This window comes from Erythrolamprus reginae, chromosome 8 (genome assembly GCF_031021105.1).
Source record: "Erythrolamprus reginae isolate rEryReg1 chromosome 8, rEryReg1.hap1, whole genome shotgun sequence".
Taxonomy (NCBI): domain Eukaryota; kingdom Metazoa; phylum Chordata; class Lepidosauria; order Squamata; family Dipsadidae; genus Erythrolamprus; species Erythrolamprus reginae.
The window spans coordinates 44,213,393-44,232,586 of NC_091957.1; the positions used below are offsets into that span (position 1 = coordinate 44,213,393).

Here is a 19,194-nt window from a genome sequence, read left to right on the forward strand (position 1 = left end):
TAAACTAACTCAACATGCATACAAAACATTCATACAATTTGGCCATTGTTGCTGTTGGTTCATGGCCCCCAGGCCTGTCGGCATAGCCAGGTCTTTGTGGCCTTACGGAAGGCCAATAGGGTGGGAGCAGTACAGATATCAGGGTGGAGTTGGTACCATAGAGCCGGGGCGCAACAGAAAAGGCCCTCCCCCGTGGCCCCGCCCGCCTGCATTGTTTGGCTGACGGGACCTGGAGGAGGCTATCTCTGTGTGTTCTTAATGGTCTCTGAGAGGTATGTGGCTGGAGACGGTCCAGTAGATAGTCTGCAAGTAAATCAGCAAGTAACCTGTGATGTCTTTTTTTAGCCATCGGATGTACTCACTGTCCAGACCTCAGCTGTTCCCCCTGGGCCGTGTCGTCCTCCGTGCCTATCAGGCAAAGCCAAGCCTAAGGAAATTACTCTTCAGTGGGGTAAGATCCCAAATAGTAAGAAAAACAAAATATAAAAATATAGAAGGGCAGTAACTCATTTAGAATAAAATCACCGCCTGTCCCAGAAGCAGTGCGGTAGCTCCCCAGAGCCCCATCCAATCAACCCAGGGAGTTAATGGGGGTTGTAGTTGAGCACCACTTAACAAATATACCGTTTTTTCACCCGGGGAATAGAACTGCCTCAATAATTCCCATATCTTCTTTCTCTCTAATAAATCTGGGACTAGATGCAGCTCATTATACTTTAACAGCAATGTTTCCGTCCCCAGAGGTTTTAAAATACAGTTTAGAAATCCTACAGTTCAGGGAAATGTTAGAAAAGCCCAATAAAATTTAAGTGGCACTCTTAACAGAGCCACCAAAATCAATCTGGACCATAAATAAACGTTACAAAAAATAAACAGGTTGAAGGGCATAGCTGGTTGAGTAGTGAGGCAGTGAGTTGAGCCAAAGGTATGGGGTAGAGCAGGGGTCTCCAATCTTGGCAACTCTTAAGAGTTGTGGACTTCAACTCCCAGAATTCCTCAGCCAGCTTTGTAGACTAAGGTTCCAATCCCCCTAGTGTAGAGGCATCTCGGGCTCTGCCGTGAAACCCGAGTCATTTGTCCCCTCGTGGTTTCTTTCTTGTTCTTCTTCATTGTCATTTATGACTTTTGGAAAAAAATAACAACAGAGTAGCAACAAGCAAAACGTAAGGCCAAAATAATCCCTCTCTATTACATGGTTAAATGTTATAAACTTTCTGGTTATTATTCATTAGAATATATCGTATTTTTCAGACTATAAGAGGAACCTAGGTTTTGGGGAGGGAAACAAACGGGGGGGGGAAATCTGCCTCTGCCTCCCAGCAACTTGCTTTCTTGCAGCAAACAGCCTGGTCACATTCAACACAACCTGATTTAGCCTCAGCAGCTGATTGGCGGTTGGATCTGTCCTGTGGAATACCTCCAATCAACTGTTCCAGGCTGTGGGAACCACTGCTGTCTATCGGCGCAGGTGCCACCCATCATCACCTCCATGTGCCCCATTTTCTGGTTCTGCACATCCTGTTTTCAGCCCATTCTAGGTGGTGGCGATCCCTGTCTCCTGGAATAGAAACATAGAAGTCTGACGGCAGAAAAAGACCTCCCGGTCCATCTAGTCTGCCCTTATACTATTTTCTGTATTTTATCTTACAATGGATATATGTTTATCCCAGGCCTGTTTAAATTCAGTTACTGTGGATTTATCTACCACGTCTGCTGGAAGGTTGTTCCAAGGATCTACTACTCTTTCAGTAAAATAATATTCTCCGTACTGAAGGAGCGGGTCCAGCAGTCACATGGGTTGCTCATGTCCAATCCGGTGGAACTGAGCCTAGTATTAAAAAAGCTTGCCGGATCCGCCCCTTCCCCAGAATTCGCTCAGTTCGCATATCCTGCGGTTGTATTGTGATAGCTCGTTCAACATACTAACACCTTCCCTTCGATCCTTTTCTTCAAAAGTAGTAAGATTTGTTTTATCATTATTATTTACTTGCACTAATAGCGCCAGCCGTTTGCGGCTCGGCTTTTTTTCCTTGGAGAAGTTGCGGTTTCGTTTTTCCCCCGGCGGTTTTGCCGGTTACGATTCCTGCGGCCGCTTGTGGATTCTTCTAATCCTTTGGCCTGGAGGTCCTGGTGCAAGTATTAATCTATTGAATTATTGATTATTTATCGTATACAAATATTTAAGGGCTTAAGAAATACCTCCTGCGGAGTGAGACGCCTTCTAGTCTCCTGGACTTAGTCGATCGCTTCCCCTTTAAGTAATTACGGAGCGATTTTTTCGGCGCGAAGGCCTTCGCGCCCCTTTTTAAATCTAGGCCTCTCGTGTTGGCCTCCTGCCAGCCGCGTAGGCCTCAGTCCACCGCGTGGATCCCGGAGCGGGCCTTGGGGGTCCCAGGCTAAATTCTCCACCGGCTAAGCCTCCAACCAGAGTGCCTTGGTTTACTTAATTACAAAGTTTAGGGAGGCTGGCCCCGCTGGATTTGGGGGCACGAACTCTGGGTTTGCCCAGATTGTCCTCAAGTTTCAGCAGCTTCGAGGCCTCGAAGCAGGATCCATTCCTCTTGGGAAGTCCTTGAAATTCTTCTCCTTATTATTCAGTTATTGGCTCAGCCTTGTCTTCTGTTAATTGTCAGACTATGGCTACTTTTCCCAAGAGAGGCACAACTAAAGGTCCCAGAGAGGCCAGGCCTACAGGCGATGAGATTACTAGTATCCCCCAGGCCTCTTCCTCCTCTTCTCCAGGGGCCCGCCCCTCGACCAAGGTCACCAGGGCCGAGAAGAGAAGGGACCTAGCCCTACAAAAAATCCATGACAAATCAGCAAAACGTTTGAAAGTGCAGGCCCAAGTAATCAGTAGTCAAGACCCCCCAGAGGCTTCTAGTCTACCTCCTTCTGGGGTCCCTGTGTTATCTCTGGATGAGCCAAACCTAGACAGACCCCAACCTAACCTATGGGGCATAGGGCCAGAGGAACCAGATATTATTGAAGATTCCCCCCAGCCAGGATCTTCCCAGGCCTTTAGGGATTCTTCTGCCATTTCTGCTGATATTTCCATACCTCCTGAGTTCCAGTCTATATTTGCTGTGCTGTCCAAAGCCATTGATGCCAAACTCTCCACCATCAATGAGCTTCCCTTACCTCTTCCTCCTTCTCGTTCCTCCCGCCCCTTGGGTTCTTCCCCAGCGGTCAGAGCTCCTATTCAGGATGATTCAGATTCCTCCCAGGATGAATATGAGGATATAGAGGATGATGAGGATGCTTTTCAAGGCTTATCAGATGATGAGGAATCCCAAATAAAGGTTCCTCCTCCAATTACTATTTTTCCTTCTCAATTATTCAAATCTCTCCTCCTCAAAGCTAGAATTTCTACGGGATTAGCGGCCCAGGAGAAACAAACCTCCACTTCCACTGATCCCCCCGAGGAGAATTTACCTTACTTCACAGAGGAACAGGAGGATAACGAGGTAATTCCTATGCCTAAATTGTTTAAAGATGCTTTACTCAAACAGTGGGAATTTCCAGCATCTGGCCTTAATCCCTCCACCAAGGATAGAAAGTTGTACAAACTTTCCTCTTCCTATGAAGAGCTTCTATCCTTTCCCAAACCAGATGAACCTGTCAAGATTCTTCACTCGGCAGCGGCTGTGCCAGGCGAGGCGGAGGAAGTCCTCCGCCCAGAGGACAAGCGCATTGAGCAAATGCTCAAAAGAGGATTCACCGCTGATTCCTGGGCCATTAAAAGTTCTGCAGCGGCTTCCTTTTTCTCCAGAGCCACGCTGCTGTGGCTTCGCCAACTTCAACAGCATATTCCTCCCGATGACTTGAGAGGTCAACAAGACTTCAACAAGGTCTTTGCAGCTGCCCAGTACGTGGCTGATGCCACCTTGCAATCTACTAGATTTTCTGCTAAGTCTATTGCAGCTTCTACAACGGCAAGAAGACTCCTATGGATTCGCCCTTGGCAAGCGGGAGTTCGCCAAAAGTGGCAGTTATCCCAGGGTCCCTTAAAGCGCGACCTTCTCTTCGGTGATCTTCTGGATCCACTCCTCACGGAGACCACGGACAAGAAGAAAGTTTTGGGTCCAACCACAAAAAAGGCTACCAAAACGCAGTCCTTTCGTCGCCCAGGGCGCCAGCAAGATCAAGCGGCTTCCTATCAGAGATCTCCAGGTCAGTATTCCCCCCGCTTTCGTTCCCAAGGTAGGAACTCCAGGGGTAGAGGGTTTCGCTTCCAAAGGGGAGCTTCCTCTAACAGGGCTTCAAAAAAACCTAGATGGTAATCTTACCTCCATTCCCATAGGGGGTCGCCTAGCTCATTTCGCCTCTAATTGGCGTCTCACCTCCAAGGACCCTTGGGTCATTGACACTGTTCAAACAGGCCTTCTTTTAGAATTTATTTCTCCTCCCCCTAAACGTTTTATTTCCTGCCCTTCTCCCAGGTCATCCTCAGATTGTAACCGTATGGAGGAGGCCATTTCTCATCTATTGTCCATCAGAGCCATTCAACCGGTCCCTTCCGGTCAGAAGGGTCTAGGTTTTTACTCCATCCTATTTATGGTTCCAAAGTCCTCCGGAGGTTGGAGAGCTATTTTGGATTTAAAGAAACTAAACCTATTCATCAAATATAGGAAGTTTAAGATGCACTCCTTGTCTTCTATTTTGGCCGCCATTCACTCGGGAGATTTCATGGTCTCCTTAGACCTCACTGAGGCCTACCTTCACATTCCTATAGCCAAATGCCACAGAAAATTTTTACGTTTTTCCTTTCAAGGCAGGCATTTCCAGTATAGGGCGATGCCATTTGGCCTTTCCTCGGCCCCTCGAGTCTTTACAAAGCTCTTGGGGTCCCTGGCGGCCTATATCCGGGCGTCTCCCATCCACATTTTATGTTATCTTGATGATATTTTGATTCATGGGAACTCCCTAGAGAGAGTGAAAACAGACCTTTCTGTCACCATGTCAGTCCTTCAGGACCATGGATTTTCCATCAACTTTGATAAAAGTCACCTCCAACCTTCCACATCCATTTCTCACCTGGGATCCATTATTGATTCAGAATCCTCCCAGGTTTTTCTCTCTCCCGAGAGAAAACTCAGTATAGTGGAGTTAATTTCTAACATTTTATCTAATTCTTCAGTATCCATAGTTACTCTATCTTCCCTTTTGGGGAAGATGGTGTCATGCATAGGCATCATTCCCTGGGCTCGCCTTCATGCTAGGGAACTCCAGTGGCTCCTGTTGCCTTTTCAGAGATCGGGGCACAGCAACTCAAATCGACGCATTGTCATCCCACTGAGTGTTCGCAGATCCTTCAAGTGGTGGAAGTCTCCGGCCATGGACAGAGGATCCCCGTTCAGGTGCCCGGATCAATTTGTCATCACCACAGATGCCAGTCTATCGGGATGGGGCGCCCACGCCCAGGGGATGATAGCCCAGGGCACGTGGTCCCCGGAGGAAGCTTCCAGGCCAATCAATTGGCTAGAGTTAAGAGCCGTTTCCCTGGCTCTGAAGCATTTCTCTCCTCGCATTCCCAACCGGCACGTTCTCATTCTCACCGACAACATTGCCACAAAAAGCCATATCTGCAGACAGGGGGGCACGAGATCCAAGGCTCTCATGAGGGAGGCCCTCAAGTTGGGCCTTTGGGCGGAAAAACATCTCCAGTCGCTCCTAGCCGATCACATCTCGGGGAGTCTCAACGTCCAGGCGGATTGGCTATCCCGAGCAACGATAGACCCAGGAGAGTGGAACCTCCATCAAGACCTGTTCCATCAAATCACCCTCAGATTCGGCCTTCCAATCCTGGATCTCTTCGCGACCAATGCGAACGCCCAACTCCCTCGCTTCTATGCCAGATTTCCATCCCCGGGAGCGGAAGCAATCAATGCCCTCCGGAGTCCATGGCCTCCAGGCCTACTCTACGCATTTCCTCCAATTCCAATTCTCCCGGACGTGATTCACAAGGTCCTCACCGAGAGGGCCCGAGTAATCGTAATCGCCCCTCATTGGCCCCGCCGGCCCTGGTTCGCGGATCTCCAACAGCTGTCCGTCCAGGACCCTTGGCGACTCCCCGTTTCGGGGGATATGCTGCGGCAGGGGGCCTCTTTCCATCCAGACCCGGAGTGGTTCCACCTCACCGCCTGGCTGTTATCAGGAGAGATTTAGAACTGCGTGGTCATGACCCCGATTCAGTGGAGGTCATTTTAAAGGCCAGAAGGGGTTCGACCAATCGAATCTACGACCACACGTGGTCCAAGTTTCACCAGTGGTGTCTACAGGAAGGTCTCTCCCCTCTGTGCATCCCCATACACAGAATTATTTCCTTCCTTATGCAAGGCTTCCATAAAGGACTTTCCACCAGCACCCTCCGGCGTCATCTGGCAGCCATTTCATCTGTCCTAGGGGGTCCCCGCAGACAGCCTCTCCGATCCTTCCCTGAAGTTCAGGAATTCCTCAAGGGCATAGCCAACCTCAGACCTTCCAAGGTCCACAGGTATCCTTCCTGGGATTTGCCACGGGTTCTCCATTCCCTCACGCAGGCACCATACGAACCCCTAAAATCGGCGTCCCTCAGGTACCTATCCTTTAAGGTAGCATTCCTGGTGGCTATTACCTCTGCCCGACGCATTTCGGAGCTGGCTGCCCTCTCAATCAGGCAGGACCTTTGTCAATTCCATCAGGACAAGGTAGTCTTGCGACTGGACCCCACCTTCTTACCCAAGGTCAGTTCCATGTTCCACAGATCTCAGGATATTGTCCTACCTTCCTTCTGCCTCCAACGAGACCATCCCTTGGCAATTAGATGGCACACCCTGGATCTCACCAGAGCGCTGAGAATCTATATCCAACGCACAGGACCCTTTCGGAGGTCAGAAGCACTTTTTGTAGCCTATCATCCCAGAGTCATGGGGGCCAAAGTGTCTTCAACAGTAATAGGCCGTTGGATCAGAGGGACTATATCTAAGGCCTATGAGTCGGCCTCCCTCTCAGTTCCAAGGAACATCACAGCGCATTCCACCAGGAGCGCAGCCACCTCGGCCGCTTGGGCGACTCAAGCCCCGTTGGAGGAAGTCTGCAAAGCAGCCACTTGGGCCTCGCCAAATTCCTTCATCAGGCACTACAAAATTGATTCTTACGCTTCAGCGGACGCTGCCTTCGGCAGAAGGGTACTCCAATCCGTTATCTCACACGATAGCAAGCTAATCCCACCCTAGGGACCATCTATTGGGTATGTCCCATGTGACTGCTGGACCCGCTCCTTCAGTACGGAGAATAGGCGTTGATTGCTTACCTGAACGCCTCTTCTCGTACGGTGAGCGGGTACAGCAGTCACTTCCCGCCCTTGTATGTGTCTTCTTTACCTTTCTATATCTTTCTTCCTCTAACAATGAGAGTTGAACACTACAGAGCTTCACAACTGAGCCTAGTCTATGGATTCGCGAATTCTGGGGAAGGGGCGGATCCGGCAAGCTTTTTTAATACTAGGCTCAGTTCCACCGGATTGGACATGAGCAACCCATGTGACTGCTGTACCCGCTCACCGTACGAGAAGAGGCGTTCAGGTAAGCAATCAACGCCTATTTTCTCATGTTGCTTTTGATCTTTCCCCCAACTAACTTCAGACTGTGACCCCTTGTTCTTGTGTTCACTTTCCTATTAAAAACACTTCCCTCCTGGACCTTATTTAACCCTTTAACATATTTAAATGTTTCGATCATGTCCCCCCCTTTTCTTGGGCTGAAAATGGGATGCACTGAGGCTGAAAACAGGACACGTGACGTGGCGGCAGCGATGGGTGGCACAGTACCAATGAGCAGCCTGGAACAGCTGATTGGAGATATTCCCCGAGGCAGGTCCAACCGCCAATCAGCTGCTCAGGCTAAATTAGGCTGTGCTGAAACTGGCTGTTTGCTGCAAGGAGGCAAATTGCTGGGAGGCAGAGGCCTAAGGGTGGGGACCAGCCTACGGCAACATTTGCTCTATAAGACGCACAGACATTTCCACCCACTTCTGGCCCACGAAGCAATTGTGTCAGGCGCTGGCCACACCCACACCTGGTTTAGCCAAGGGAGGAAAAATCCCAATAAGTCAAGTGATGCTGCCGTCACGACGTGAGTTTGTCACCCCTGCTCTAGAAGCATTTCGTTCACGGTCATGTCCTCTTTTGCAGATCTTCCTTCAGTGGACGGGGGCTCAGAGGTATCGGAATACCTTCTAGAAATGGCAAGCAGTGACCAAGAAGAACGGCGACAAGCCTACCGGGGCCAAGCTTTGGAATGCACCGTGAATGGACTGCTTCCCGGGCGAACGTACTGCTTCTGGATACGGGCAGCCAACAAAGCAGGGGTATGTATTTTGGGTCATGCTAGAGAATAAAGGATTTATTTAAAGCAATGGTTTCCAAACTTGGCAACTTCTGCCGCACGAATCCCAGCGACCGGTTAGGTCCCACAGAGTTGGCCTTCTCCGGGTCCCGGCGACTAAACAATGTCATTTGGCGGGACCCAGGAGAAGAGCCTTCTCTGTGGCGGCCCCGACCCTCTGGAACCAGCTCCCCCCAGATATCAGAGTTGCCCCCACCCTCCTTGCCTTTCGCAAGCTCCTTAAAACCCACTTCTGTTGTCAGGCATGAGGGAATTGAAATTTTTTTCTCCTTTCCCCCTAGGCTTATAGAATTTGTACATGGTATGTTTGTTGGTATGATTGGTCTCTTAAATTGGGGTTTTTTAGATTACTTTTTAATATTAGTTTTGTTACATTGTTTTTTATTGCTGTTAGCCACCCCGAGTCTTCGGAGAGGGGCGGCATACAAATCTAAATAAACTAAACTAAACTAAACTTCAAGATGAGTGGACTTCAACTGCCCAATGGCCCAGCTAGCTGGGAAGGTGTAGCAGTTGAAGCCCACCCATCTTATAGTTGCCAAGTTTGCAAAACCCTGGTTTAAAGCATCTGCTGATACAACACTTGCAGAATGTTCAGGAACTGCTGTATTTTTGGAGTATAAGACTCACCTTTTTCCTCCCTAAAAGAGATTGAAACGGATCCTCTAAAAGTGTTTTATTTTCAGCCATAACAAGCCATTGACGATTTCCTCCCCGCTCTTCCCAGCTTGCAGGCTATTTTTCATTGCAGTTCGCTCCAAAGAATGTTTTTTGCAGCCCTAAGTCTTTGCAGGTGTTTTTTCATTGCTACTCACTTCGAATAAGGTTTTTTCCAGCCCTAACCAGGGGATAAAAATTATGTGCTGAAGCTGACCAGACTAAGGATGCTAGCCAGATAAATACCTGATAGGCAGATTCTCCCCCCCCCCCCCCCAATTTTCAATTATTATTAGAGCAGAACAAGATTAGGCATGGAACAGTGTCTAATAGGTCAGAAACTAAATTTGGTGGATTTGTTGAGACAAACCTGAAGAATTTTTTGGGAAGCCACTGATGATGTAACGGTTGAGGTCTTTTGATATGCATTGACTTGGTCCATCTCTCTGCATTTTTATAATTTTAAGCTCCTTTTTTTCCTGCAGCTCGGCCCTTACTCAGAAAAGGCAGAGATCTCTACAGCTCCAGGTCCACCTGATCCATGTTCCCTCCCGCTCTTAATGTGCAAAACTGCTACTTGTATAGTAGCTACATGGGAGGTAGGTGGTTTCCTTCCTTCCTTCCTTCCTTCCCTCCCTCCCTCCCTCCTTCCCTCCCTCCTTCCCTCCCTCCCTCCCTCCCTTCCAAATGCAATAAATTCAATTTCTTGTTGGCAAAGAATTTTTTTCACTCACTCACAATTCATAATCCATCAAATACTGCCTCCTTTTACATTTGACATCTGGACAAAAATAATTATTCAAATTTCTTATGTGCAATTTATTTATTCATTCATTCATTCATTCATTTGATTTTTATGCTGCCCTTCTCCTTAGACTCAGGGCGGCTTACAACATGTTAGCAATAGCACTTTTTTAATAAAGTCAGCATATTGCCCCCACAATCCGGGTCCTCATTTTACCCACCACGGAAGGATGGAAAGCTGAGTCAACCTTGAGCCAGTGATGAGATTTGAACTGCTGACCTACAGATTTATAGTCAGCTTCAGTGGCCTGCAGTTCAGCCCTCTACCTGCTGCGCCACCCCCGCCACCCAAACCTATTAGCTAATACACTTTTTAGGCTGCTTTTCTAATCACATCAAATACATTTAGGCCCTAGTGCTTCAATCTTCTCCATTCATCCTTAATATCAATTTCATGCATATTTCTTAACCCTACTTTTATAATAATTGCCCTTTAACAAAGAAACAAGAAGAAAGCAAATATTCCCATTCATATCAACTAAATCCTAAATTTTATCCAACCGTTAAAGGGATCAAGATTATATCAATTCGAGGGGGGGGGGGATCCAAATAATTTAATACACATGTCCAAATAAGCCCAATTAAGGATTGTTCCTTTTGGTAGGTAAACTAAAAAAAGAAAGAAAAAATGAAGGAAAAGAAAAAAAGATACTTCTTTCCTTTTCTTTCATATATCTCTTGTGAACCCAATGTAGTCATAATATCCTACTTGATTTTGTGGAACAAAAAGCCCAACAAAATCCTCATGCCCTAATCTATTTCATATCACTGTAAACCCAGTGGAATCATCATGCCCTTCCATTTTTTATGGAAGAACATTCTATAAATCAAAAACTAAAAACTGCACAGTTTCTGAGATTGACAGGTGCATGGCATGCTTTTGGAACACTCCAAAGTTTATTTTTTTTCTTTTCTTTTTTGTGTTGGAAGTGCCAAAGTGTTTTCATGATGAAAGGAAGTGGCAGTGACATCACTGTTGCCAGGGGGAGCATTCATTTGGGGGCTCCTTTTGCGTCCCTGCGAGATTGCCCCCCCCCAAAAAAAAATTACAGCCCCACATCAATCAATAAAAGTGCCACAGCAATCTTCTGTGAAATTCATCTGCAGTTTATAAATGCAAATGTTAACCTCTCTTCAACCCTTTTCTAATTCCTCCAAGAGCCCGCCGTGTAATGGGGCAGAAGTTAATGAATACAGACTAGAATGGGGGCAAATGGAAGGATCTATGCACATAGTCTACACCGGTCCTCTGCTGTGCTACGAAGTGAAGGGACTTTCCCCTGCAACTACTTACTATTGCAGAGTACAGGTATGTACATGTAGATTTGGGAAGCAGCATTTTTTCCCCCCTGAAATTTTAAAACATCAAAACATGAGCTATATTTAGTCAGGAAAATAAATTGCATTGTTTCAATCTTTGTGAAAGTCTGAAACTGCTCAAATGACTAATTGCTATACAAAAAAAAGATACTGTTGGTTTTTTTATCATACATGCTTGTATCTTTAAATTTATTGGAACGCAGTGTAGCCAAATCCCATATTTTGAAGAATGCTGAAAAATTCTGGGAGTTGAAGTCCACAAGTCTTAAAGTTGCCAAGTTTGAAGACCTCTGGTCTATGGAGAGTCTCAGTTATTCAGGAAGGTGTCCCAAAGGTGCTTTTTAAAGAGGCAACTGGACTTCCTTTTTTTCCTTGAAGACATTTCACTTACAGTTCTGGTCACCACACCTTAAAGCTTATGGCTTTTGCAAAATTCTGGGAGATGGAGTCCCTATGTTGCCAAGAATGAGAAACAGTAGCCTAGATCAGGCGTAGGCAAAGTTGGCTCTTCTATGACATGTGGACTTCAATTCAATTGGCTCAGGAATTCTGGGAGTTGAAGTCCACAAGTCATAGAAGAGCCAACTTTGCCTACCCCTGGCCTAGATCAGTCTCAGTTCCTTATCTAGGAAAATGCCATTTCTAGCCAGTTGATTGAACTCCTTTCTAGGATGATTGTTCTTACTGTTATTGATCTGGCTATTTAAGATTAAATGCACATCCAGAGGTATCCATGTTTGCTAGGCTGGGACTAGGGGAATTCAAAGAGAAATAAACCTAGAAATAATAAATTTTCTGAAAGTGAGAGCTAATCAACCAATCAACCTGAAGCTTTCAAGAAGAGACTGGACCGCCATCTATCAGAAATGAGAAATGGTGTAGGGTCTCCTGCTTGGGTGGGGGTAGTGGTTGGATTAGATGTTCTGTAACAATGAAGGCGAAGCTTTTTTTTCCTTGGGTGCCGAAAGAGGGTGTGTGTGTGCTATTGCACATGAGTGAGTGCCCACACCCATAATACCTGGGGCAGCTTCCCCCATCCCCCAGAGGCCCTCTGGAGGCTGGACCTGTTTCCCAACTTCTGGTGGGCCCAGTAGGCTCGTGTTTCGCCCTCCCCAGGCTCCAAAGTCTTCCCTGGGAGCTCTCTGGAAGCCAAAAATGCCCTCCCAGAGGCTGTGCGTCAGCCAAAAATCAACTGGCCGGCACACATATGCACACTGGAGCTGAGCTAAGGCAACGACCTGCGTGCCAGCAGATATGGCTCTGCGTGCCACCTATGGCACCCGTGCCATAGCTTTGCCATCACTGATCTATCAGATACCTCCCAACTCTGTTATTAAAAAAGATCCAAAACATCTGGAGGACATTGTGTGGAGGAGCCTAGCTGCAGACCCTTGAGACTTCACGCTTGTTCTTCATGCTTCTCTCTCGCGCGCGCGCTCTTCGTTTTTCAGGCTGTGAATCTGGCTGGCCCTGGACTATTTGGGGAAATCGGCACAGTGACCACGCCAGCTTCGGTGCCAGCCGCGGTGGCAGTATTGAACTTGCTTGAAGAAGATCAGTTGGAAGGTCCTCTTCCCTTCTCCACGTGCCTTGCTCTTCACTGGGAGGAGCCTTGCTGCCATGGGGCAGAGATCCTTGGCTACCACATAGAGTATGGGGAGAAACAAGTCTTAACGGTCAACAGAGTCACAAGCCATGTTCTGGAGAACCTGCAACCTGACACTTTATACAGGTGATCGGTGATTTTTTTTTGGATCCCAGGACGGGCGGCTAGATGGGGCTTGTGTCTGGAGATCTTCATTTAGTAAATTTGCACGCTGCCCATTTCAATTGTCAGGCAAGGCAGTTTGTCAGGCGTATGACAAAGAGCCTAAAATGGCTCAAAAAGTATTATTATTATTATTATTATTATTATTATTATTATTATTATTATTATTATTATTTATTATTGGATTTGTATGCCACCCCTCTGCGCAGACTTGGGGCGGCTAACAACAATGATAAAAAACAACATGTAACAATCCAATTTAATAAAACAACTAAAAACCCTTATTATTTAAACCAAACATACACACGCACAAACATACCATACATAACTTGTAATGGCCTAGGGGGAAGGCATATCTTAACTCTCCCATGCCTGGCGACAAAAGTGGGTCTTGAGTAATTTGCAAAAGGCAAGGAGGGTGGGGGCCGTTCTAATCTCTGGGGGGAGTTGATTCCAGAGGACCGGGGCTGCCACAGAGAAGGCTCTTCCCCTGGGGCCCGCCAAACGACATTGTTTAGTCGACAGGACCCAGAGAAGGCCAACTCTTATCGGCCGCTGGGATTCGTGCGGTAGAAGGCGGTTCCGGATGTATTCTGGCCCAATGCCTTGTAGGGCTTTAAAGGTCATTACCAACACTTTGAATTGTGACCGGAAACCAATCGGCAGCCAGTGCAGGCCACGGAGTGTTGTAGAAACATGGGCGAAAGTAGCTGGAAAGCAGACCGAAAATGGCAAAAAAAAAAAAAAAGGCATGCATGCGTCTTCGAGTTTCCAGTGCTCTGGTGTTCACACATGCACGCACGTTCCAGTTTGGGCATTCGGTGCTGAAAAGGTTTGCCATCACTGGTCTGCAGCCTTCGTCTCCTAGAAGTGACACTGGATGGTGATTTTCTCCTAACCCCAACTTTTTCTCCGTGTCCCTCCTTGACAGAATCCGAATTCAGGCCTTCAACAGTCTTGGAACTGGTCCCTTCAGTCCATCCATTAAAGCAAAAACCAAGCCTTTACCTCCGGATCCTCCGCACCTGGAATGCGTGGTCTTCAGTTACCAGAGCCTTAAGCTGAAGTGGGGGGAAGGTCCTAGCCGAGCTTTAATTGCCAATCCCACCCAGTTCAATTTACAGATGGAAGACAGGCTGGGCAGGTGAGATCCAACTTGGGAATGCTTTGGGCTCAGGATGTCGGAGGGGGGAAATTTCTTTGAAGTGGCAGCTCAAGATTTAGAGAAAACAATAAATGTATTTATTAATTTATTTAATTTAACTTCTAAGCCACCCAACTCCTAATGGACTCAAATTTGCAAGGCACAGAGAACCAATGGGAAAAATTATCTGTCCTCTTTTCTATCTTCTGTGTTCTCTGGAGCACTACTTATATCGCCATAATAGTCCCCAAAAATATTTTTATGAGGTTCCCATCATCTAATTCAGTGGTTCTCAACTTGGGAGTCAGAAACGACTGTTTCACAGGGGTCACTTAAGACCATGGGAAAAGACAAATTTCCCATGGTGTTAGGAACTAAAGCTTCTATTCTGGCGCCTTTTTACAATCCGACCAATCAGGCGTCTGCAGTGGGGGTTTCCCTCTGACCTTCCTGCCAATCAGCTTAAAGCTCTGCTGGAAGAATTGGCACTAGCCTTGTGGTTGGGGGTCATCCCAACATGAAGAACTGTATTAAGGGGTCACGGCATTAGAAAGGTTGAGAACCACTGATCTAATTGAATGACCATGCTTCTTAGATGTGCCACAGATATTGAATGGTGTAACCAGGGAGGTAACAGAATAACAGAGTTGGAAGAGACTTGGAGGTCTCTTAGTCAGAAGATTGCATTCTGTAGGGAACATCAATCCTTCCATTCCCCACTATCCTATCGGAGCTGAAGAAGCTTCTGGGATGAGAAGCGAAACAACTTTAAAGAAAAAACAAGAAAGTCCAGTTTATTATTTATTGGATTTGTATGCCGCCCCTCTCCGTAGACTCGGGGCGGCTAACAACAATAATAAAAACAGCATGTAAATCCAATACTACAACAACTAAAAAACCCTTATTTTAAAACCAATCATACCTACAAGCAAACATACCATGCATAAATTGTAAAGGCCTAGGGGGAAAGAGTATCTCAGTTCCCCCATGCCTGACGGCAGAGGTGGGTTTTAAGGAGCTTGCGAAAGGCGAGGAGGGTGGGGGCAATTCTAATCTCCGGGGGGAGTTGGTTCCAGAGGGCCGGGGCCGCCACAGAGAAGGCTCTTCCCCTGGGCCCCGCCAAATGACATTGTTTAGTTGACGGGACCCGGAGAAGGCCCATTCTGTGGGACCTAACTGGTCGCTGGGATTCGTGCAGCAGAAGGCGGTCCCTGGGGATGTGTAGGAGCAAAGTTGCCTCCTGAAAAAACCCTTTGGGTCTGACATTTGGGTTTACTGTCTGAATCAGACACGCTTAAGTGACTTTTCAATGCTATTTCACTCTTTGGAATTTAAAAGATGCTATCTTTGATACGCCAAACCTTTCAGGGTGTCCCATCATTTTTAAAAGAAATTTGCCTGCCCACACGACATTTTTTCAAAGGGCAACTGGACTTGTTTCTGGATTGGAAGGTTTGAGCTCAGAGTATTTTTCAGATCTTTTCTCTTCCCGCGTCAGGTTCATCACTGTCTACAGTGGCCCTTGCCACACGTATAAAGTGCAGCGGCTTAGCGAGTCTACAACATACTATTTTAAAATCCAAGCGTGCAATGATGCCGGCGAAGGGGACTTTTCCGAAGTTTACGCATTTGCCACAACCAAATCGCCACCGCCTGCCATGAAAGGTGAGTGGCCTTTAGCATTCGTTAATGGCATTCATAAATGGAGCAAGGGGAAAAAACATTTTTAAAAGTAACGTCAAATAATTTGAAAAAAAAAACCAATGAACTTTGTTAATAAAAATGGTGACAGTTCACAAAGGTTATGAGGTGTAAATAAAAATACATACTACAGTGGTACCTCTACCTAAGAACGCCTCTACTTACGGGCTTTTCTAGATAAGAACCAGGTGTTCAAGATTTTTTTGCCTCTTCTCAAGAACCATTTTCCAGACAAATTTGGACGACGAATTCGTCGAAATACTGTTTGGTTTTTTTGGTTTTTTGTTCTTTGTTTCTTCTGTTTTTGTTTTTCTTTTAAATGTAGTAATATTGATTTATGTATTGTACGTATATATGTATGTAAATTAAAATTTATAATAATAATAATAAAAAAAGAACCATTTTCCACTTACAAAGCTGAGCCTCCAAAATTGTAACCGGAAAAAGCAGGGAGAAGCCTCTGTGGGGCCTCTCTAGGAATCTCCTGGGGGAAAACAGGGCCAGAAAAGGCAGGGAGAAGCCTCCGTGGGGCCTCTCTAGGAATCTCCTGGGAGGAAACAGGGCCTCCACCCTCCCTGTGGCTTCCCCAATCGCACACATTATTTGCTTTTACATTGATTCCTATGGGAAAAATTGCTTCTTCTTACAAACTTTTCTACTTAAGAACCTGGTCACGGAATGAATTAAGTTCATAAGTAGAGGTACCACTGCATTTCCATAGCAAGGAGGATAAAGCAGAAATGGTTAAATTGATTGTTTTATTCAAAGAAAAAAAGGTTCGCCATCGCTGATATAGAGCATGAATGTTTAACTTCCAACTTGTTCCAAATTGCAGCACCCAAAGTCCATCAGCTGGGAGACAATGTCTGTGAAGTCACCTGGGAGCCTTTACAGCCAATGAAGGGCGATGCCATTGTTTACATATTGCAGCTTGCCACTGGGAGGGAAGTGGATCAGGTAATCCCAGAATGATCTCTTTTTTAACCAATATTGTGTGGAAAATCCCCCCCCCCCAAATACAGTAACTCTGAAGGCATTGTTATAAAGCAGGGGCATCCAACCGTGGCAATATTTAAGATCTTGGTCAGGTGGGGAATTCTGGGAGTTGCAGTCCACAAGCCTTCAAACTGCCAAGGTTGGACACCCTTGTTAATAAAACTGTCCTCGTTATCATACAAATTTTTAAGCGCAAGGGAAATCGGGACATCCAAGCAGTTCAAATGAGTATAAAGGTTTATTGCAAGCTTAAGCTCTCAACTACTAACTCTCAATGGAAATTGGCGGTAGATAAGTCAATGGAACTCTAGGTGGGCTGGACTTAGATCTCTCGTGAGCATGAAGGGACTCATGACTAATGACACATTTGACCCCTCGGTCTCAGCCTGGTCATCTCCTGCATAAATCCCTCTTCCCCATTGTTCTGTCGAGCTCTCTGGTAGAATCCTCCCAAAAATTCACAGGTACAAATTTCAGACACACACACGTTTGAAAATTCAAAACAATGTTCTTTATAATGAAAATTCAACTAAGCCCTCTTTTGGTATATCAAAGAGCACTCGTCTCCAAACAAACTGGTAATTTATACAAGTCCCTTATCAGTCCTGTGATATTTAGCTTGCAGCTGTGAGGCAATTCAAAGTCCTTCTTTCACAAAGTGAAACACACTTTGCTCTGGTTTAGTTTCAAAGCAGGGAAAAATCAGCACACAACAAGTCAGTCAGTAAAGCAGTCATGAAACACAACGATCAGATAATTCTCCACAATGGCCAGCCTCACTAATTACCACAGCCCCACCCAACCACGGGTGGCCTCATTTTCTTTGATAATAATCTCTCAGTTGTTGCTGCCTATGCATCGCTCTCCGCATGGGTGGCTGTATCATTAACTCTTGCTCTGAATCCAAGGAGGGGCTAGATAATTGATCTCCTGAGCTGTCTGGCACACTCTCCTCCTCCCTGTCACTCATGTCTTCTTGGTCAGAGGAGCCTTCATCATCAGATTCCACCGGGGGCAAACCAGGCCTGCAGCATGTGGATGTCTCCCCCACATCCACAGTCCTTGGGGCAGGAGCTGGGCCAGAGCTAACCACAACACCCATCAGACCACTGAGGTGGCCTCTCAGAATAATAGAGTTGGAAGGGACCTTGGAGGTCTTGTAGTCCAACCTCTCAAGCAGATTTCAGACGAACGGCTGTGCAATCAGGCAGAATCATAGCTTATGGGGTGATGTGTTACTCCAGTCTATGCTCTTGAATGTTTCCAAGATTGCGAAACGTATTAAATGTGACTATTCCTTAGTGGTAGACCATCTTTCTTTTCAGTTAGAAAGTCCTAAGATTTCTTGGAAGAACCAGAAAGGCCTTCTATCTAAACCTCAAGGTGAAAGCCACTGCCAGTAAATGTGAATGATATGGAATTCATAGGCCTTATAGATCAGTAAGAAGGCAATTTTTAGGGTGCCCAGCAGGATAGCCACCAGTACCAAAGATACGCACATCCAGATGTTTCAAGAATAGAATTCTTAATTGGCCAAGTGGGATGGGACACACGTGGAATTTGTCTTTGGTGAATATGCTCTCTGTGTACATAAGAAGACAAGATACACTCATCAAGAATCACAAGGCACAACACCCCAGTGACAGTCTTGTGGTACAATAAGCAATCAAATCATACTAGGAAGCAATATCAATATAAATCGCAAGGATACAAGCAACAAAATTATAGTCATGCAGTTACAAGTGGGAGGAGATGGGAAACAGGAACTATAAGACCAATAGCAATAGTAATGCAACCTGATGTGAATAGTTTCACAGCATTTTGAGGGAATTATTTGTTTAGCAGAGTGGTGGCGTTCGGGAAAAAACTGTTCTTGTGTCTAATTGTTCTTGTGTGCAGTGCCCTATAGTGTCATTTTGAGGGTAGGAGTTGAAACAGTTTATGTCCAAGATATGAGGGGGTCTGTAAATATTTTCACTGCCCTCTTTTTGACTCGTGCAGTATACAGGGCCTCAAAGGAAGGCAGGTTGACAGTAATTGTTTTTTCTGCAATTCTGATCTTCCTCTGAAGTCTGTGTTAATCTTGCTGGGTTGCAGAACCAAACCAGAGAGTAATAGAGGTGCAGATGACAGACTCAGAACCGATTCCATGGCCCAACTGAGACTGTTTGAAGGGGTTGCCCACCTGTCCTCTCCAAAGCTTAGATGGGAGCACTTAAAAGGCAGTGCAGTGATCATCAACAATCTTATCCATCTGCTTTCATTCAATGGAGCTCCCAAAGCTACCCATACCCATTTTTGGGAACCTGACTAGAACATCTAAGAATTTCTGGTAGAAACATAGAAACATAGAAGACTGATGGCAGAAAAAGACCTCATGGTCCATCTAGTCTGCCCTTCTACTATTTCCTGTATTTTAT

The 19,194-nt window shown here is 46.1% G+C and overlaps 1 protein-coding gene across 2 annotated transcripts in view; it reads left to right on the forward strand.

The window, feature by feature from the left end:
• Window positions 1-19,194, forward strand: part of FNDC3A (fibronectin type III domain containing 3A) — a 90,909-nt gene that overhangs the window by 68,466 nt on the left and 3,249 nt on the right. For both annotated transcript variants that reach the window (XM_070759803.1, XM_070759804.1), the window contains exons 18-25: window positions 346-451; window positions 8,171-8,346; window positions 9,527-9,640; window positions 11,005-11,154; window positions 12,617-12,897; window positions 13,865-14,077; window positions 15,576-15,742; window positions 16,614-16,735. In XM_070759803.1, the coding sequence (XP_070615904.1) occupies window positions 346-451; window positions 8,171-8,346; window positions 9,527-9,640; window positions 11,005-11,154; window positions 12,617-12,897; window positions 13,865-14,077; window positions 15,576-15,742; window positions 16,614-16,735 (1,329 nt within the window). The remainder of the gene's footprint in view (window positions 1-345; window positions 452-8,170; window positions 8,347-9,526; window positions 9,641-11,004; window positions 11,155-12,616; window positions 12,898-13,864; window positions 14,078-15,575; window positions 15,743-16,613; window positions 16,736-19,194) is intronic.